The sequence below is a fragment of the Henckelia pumila genome, chromosome 2 (assembly GCF_033568475.1).
Source record: "Henckelia pumila isolate YLH828 chromosome 2, ASM3356847v2, whole genome shotgun sequence".
Classification (NCBI taxonomy): Eukaryota; Viridiplantae; Streptophyta; class Magnoliopsida; order Lamiales; family Gesneriaceae; genus Henckelia; species Henckelia pumila.
In genome coordinates, this window is record NC_133121.1 from 199,863,436 (window position 1) to 199,867,819 (window position 4,384).

The following is a 4,384-nucleotide window of genomic DNA, read 5'->3' on the forward strand; positions in this document are numbered from 1 at the left end:
ATTCGGAGGTGAAACTCGAGCAGGGACTGTTTTACAAATATCAAAGGTTCGAGGACCTGACTGCAATTTATCTTTTTATTTTTAATCCGAGGATATTTAATTTGAGAATTTGGAGTTTTGATTTAAATTCTAATATTCTTAAATTATTTGGGATTGAAATTGAATTTAAAAGATTGGACGAGGACTGATTTGAAAGTACTAAAGATTTTAGGGGGCAAATTGCAAATAATGAAAGTTGACTTGGACACATGGCATTGTGGGTATATGAACGTGTATTACATGTACCCATATCTGATTTTTAGACCAAAATCAGCATAAAGTCGAGAGCTTCTTATTTGCATTGGAATCTTCATTTTCAATCTCTCATAACTCAAGATCCGTCCAACCAATTTGAATTCCGAACATAGCGTCGCGATCCTCTTTGCAAGAGCTTCAATTTGGTGTAAGTATTTTGATGTTAACAGAATATTTCGAAATTAGAATGTTTGGGAAATCAGAATTGAAGAATGAATTAGTGTTCTTGAGTTTATATGCGTTACCGTATCGAAGTCGGATTGAAGAAGGATATTGGTTTGAATGTCATATTATTTTCCAGCCTATGTTCAAAAATTTATGCTTCTGATATACTGGTTTAGTGATGATATACATGCTGATATGTTTGGGTTTTAGTGAAGAGGATTGATATATTTTGTTATATCAAACCTGGATCGAAGAACCAATGCCGTATGAACTTTTTATGAAATTTAAAAATTATCTTCGATCCTATGCCTACTGATGTAGCTGATATATGAGGTATTCTTGCTGATTTGAGGTATAATTGAAGTTAACTTGAATGATAGAGTTGGTAGAAATGAGTTACGGTTGCTGAATTTTAACCGTTATGCCATCGAGTCAAGAATTGGCAAGTGTTTGAATCTAGATTGATTGAGCTAGATATTGTTTGAGTTCTTGCTGATATTCTTGGATATATATGTTGTGTTTTAAGATTGAAAATAGGGGGCTTCAAGTTATGAAGACAACTTCGAAACCGATTGACGAAAGAACAAGGGTTGTGACTTGTTAGCTTTAAAGATTGAGAAGAGTGTGAATAGAATTTTGATTGAGGAGTTCTTGTGTTGATTGTCCAGAATTGGAGAATCTCAACCACGACTGAATGACTGAAAGGTATAAGACGACATCGAGTTTGAAACTCAAGAATGAAGCTTCTTGAGTTGTCCCGATAAACCACATACTTGTTGCTCTTTATTCTTGATTTAGAATTTGATATTGTCGATCCATCTCAGCTAGTGGATCTTTATTGAGTTATATACAGGATATGAAGAAAAGTGAATTTATTCTAGTGCCAAGGTCAGATGGATCTTATTTTCGAGTCTGATGAGACGAAGATAGATGGATATTCATGTCAAGATCGTATACGAATCTTGATGGCAGTGATTTATTATGAATCAATTATTCGTTAGCGCGCTATATAAATCTATTGATTTGAAGTATAATTTGAAGTATTGATTTGAAGTATTTAGAGTTGAATTGATATGAACTGTTATGTATATGTCTTTTATACTGGGAGTTATATTCTCACCGGATATTTCCGGCTATTGTCTTGTTTGTATGTGTGCATGACAATAGTAATGGCTGGAGAGAGACGGATGAGACGTGGATAGCTCAAGAGAGAGATATTTAGCATGTGGAGACTCAGGTTAAGAAGTTGAGGAATACAGCTAATGCATGTTAGAAGGTTGTTTGAGTCTAGTTTGAGATTTGAGCTAGATTTACAAGTGTTGTATTATACTTTTAAAAACTTGTACATGGTTATTGTTATGCCTAAATATGCATGAGATTATGTTTAGAACTTGATTTGAATATAAATGCATGTTTTAGACTTGTCTTAGCATAATTGGAAAGGAGTTTAAGATCAAAGTTTGAGCTGCCAAAATAGGGTCATTTTCTATCCAAAGCAGCGCCCGAGCTGCAGTTTTTAATAGCCTGAGCGTAGCCCTGAACCCGTGCTGCTGTTTCTGAATTTTGAGGGAGCGCTCGAGCGGCTGTTTTTGACAGCTCGAGCGCACCCCTAGTTGAATGAGAAAAAAAATTTGTTTGGTCATTCTCCTTACTTGTGTTAATTAATCATGTTAGTGATTAATTGCCCCAAGATTTGATTAACAACCCGAGGCCTCGCACTCTCGGATCTCCTAGGAACTTGTATCTCCTCTCTTGGTTATTCGGGCATGGGCTCTACAACACTGGGTTTATCTCAAACCTCTTCGAGTTCTATCATATCCTCTTTTCTATCCAATAGAAATTTCTTCTTAGTAAAGGTTGTATTCTTAGAAACAAACACATTTGTTTCTTTGGGATGATAGAAATAATATTCAATCGAATTCCTTGGATATCCCATGAAAGAGCATAAATTGGATCGACTATCTAATTTATCTCCCACTGTTTGCTTCACATAATCAGGGCACCCCCATATTCTAAGATAAGAGTACTTGGGAGGCTTCCCCATCCATACCTCATATGGTGTCCTATCAACTGCCTTTGAATTGACATTTTTCAACAACAGTGCCATTGTTTCAAGCGCATATCCCCAAAAATATGGCGGCAACTCCGTAAACCCAATCATAGACCAAACCATGTACATCAAAGTTCGGTTACGACGTTCTGAAACACAATTCAACTGAGGTGTAGCAGGTGGAGTCCACTATGAGAGAATCCCATTCTCCCTAAGATACTCTTAGAATTCATCACTCAAGTGCTCACCACATCGATCCGATCAAAGTGCCTTGATGCTTCATCCCAACTGAATCTCTATTTTATTTCTGAATTCTTTGAACCTTTCAAAAGCTTCAAATTTGTATTTCATCAAATACACATACTCATACCTTGAGAAATCATTGGTAATGAGGATGAATTAGGCATGTCCATACTTAGTAGTGATGCTAAGTGAACCGCAGACATCTGTATGGATCAAATACAATAGACCTTTGGTTAGCTCCACATGGCCCTGAAAGGGAATTTCGTTCATCTTTCCTTTTAGACAGGGTTCACAAGTAGTAAGAGAATCAATATAACACATATCAAACATGTCTTCTCCCACTATCTTATTCATCATTCTTATGGAAATATGACCTAATCGAGCATGCCATAAGTGTACCGGATTCAGAGTATCTTGTTGTCGCTTGTGTGTTGTTGATATTGCTTGGACATTATTAAATGGAATATATTTTAATTTAAAATTATAGAGATCGTTTTATAATTTTCCTACACCAATTAAACATTCATTCTTGTAAATATTGCAAGAACCTTTGCCAAATAAACAAGAATATCCACCTTTATCAAGCATAGAAATGGAAACAATGTTTTTCACCAAATTTGGTACAAACAAAACATCTCTCAATACTAATTTAAAATCATTTTTCAACAATAAGTAAACATCTACCACAGCTTTGGCAGCAACTCTTGCCCCATTGCCCATTCTCAAGAAGGTCTCACCTTCCCTGAGTCTCCTACTTCTTGCCATTACCTGCAAATCATTACAGAGATGTGAGACACAATCGGTATCCAATACCCAAGAAAAATATTTAATTTAAATGTTTAATTCAATGTAGAAAATACTATTTTCAGAAACATTCTAGGCAATATATTCCCTGCAGTTACGCTTTCGATGTCCAGACTTCTTGTAGTAATGACAGATGTCACTAGTCATGTCAGACTTTACTGGTGTGACTGCCACAATGAGACTCCAAGCTTGACTCTTCAAGGGCAAATTCTTCTTGTGATGATGGGTAGAACACTTATTTCCCTTGTCAAGTGGTCTATTCTTCGCACCAGATGAAGAACCCACATAAAGAACCGATTTCTCCTTCTTGATTGTGGACCCATATGTAACAAGCATGTTCACCAAATCCTCAAGGGATGACTCCATCTTGTTCATGTTGAAATTTACCACAAAAGAATCAAATGAGCTTGTCAGTGACAAGTGTAACAAGTCCGTTGTCAACTCGGCTGGCAGCACAAGATCCATGCCAACAAGCTTTTCCACTAGCCCAATCAACTTCAGGCCATGCTCATAGACCGAATCCCCATCTCATATCCGCAAAGTGATCAGCTCCTTGATGGTCGCATGTCTAAGCGGGCGTGTTTGCTCACCAAAAACCTATTTTAGATGCAAATGAATGTCAGCAACATTCTTAGTATCCTCAAAACGCCTCTGCAGCTCATCATTCATAGAATCCTGCATATAACAATTGGCTCTCAAGTCATGGTCACACCAATCCTTGAAAGTCTGTAGCTCTTCAGGGCTACATCTAGCTGGAGCCTCATTAGGGGGCCGTTCATCAAGTCTATATGCTATCCTTTCCGAGTTCAAAATGATTTTCAGATTTTT

At 36.9% G+C, this 4,384-nt stretch overlaps 1 protein-coding gene across 1 annotated transcript; it reads right to left on the bottom strand.

The window, feature by feature from the left end:
- Window positions 1–3,628: 3,628 nt before the first annotated feature.
- On the bottom strand, window positions 3,629–4,021 carry LOC140879350 (uncharacterized). The gene has a single exon (XM_073283030.1). It carries the CDS (start codon window positions 4,019–4,021, stop codon window positions 3,629–3,631), a length of 393 nt encoding a protein of 130 aa, XP_073139131.1.
- Between the last annotated feature and the right edge of the window lie 363 nt (window positions 4,022–4,384).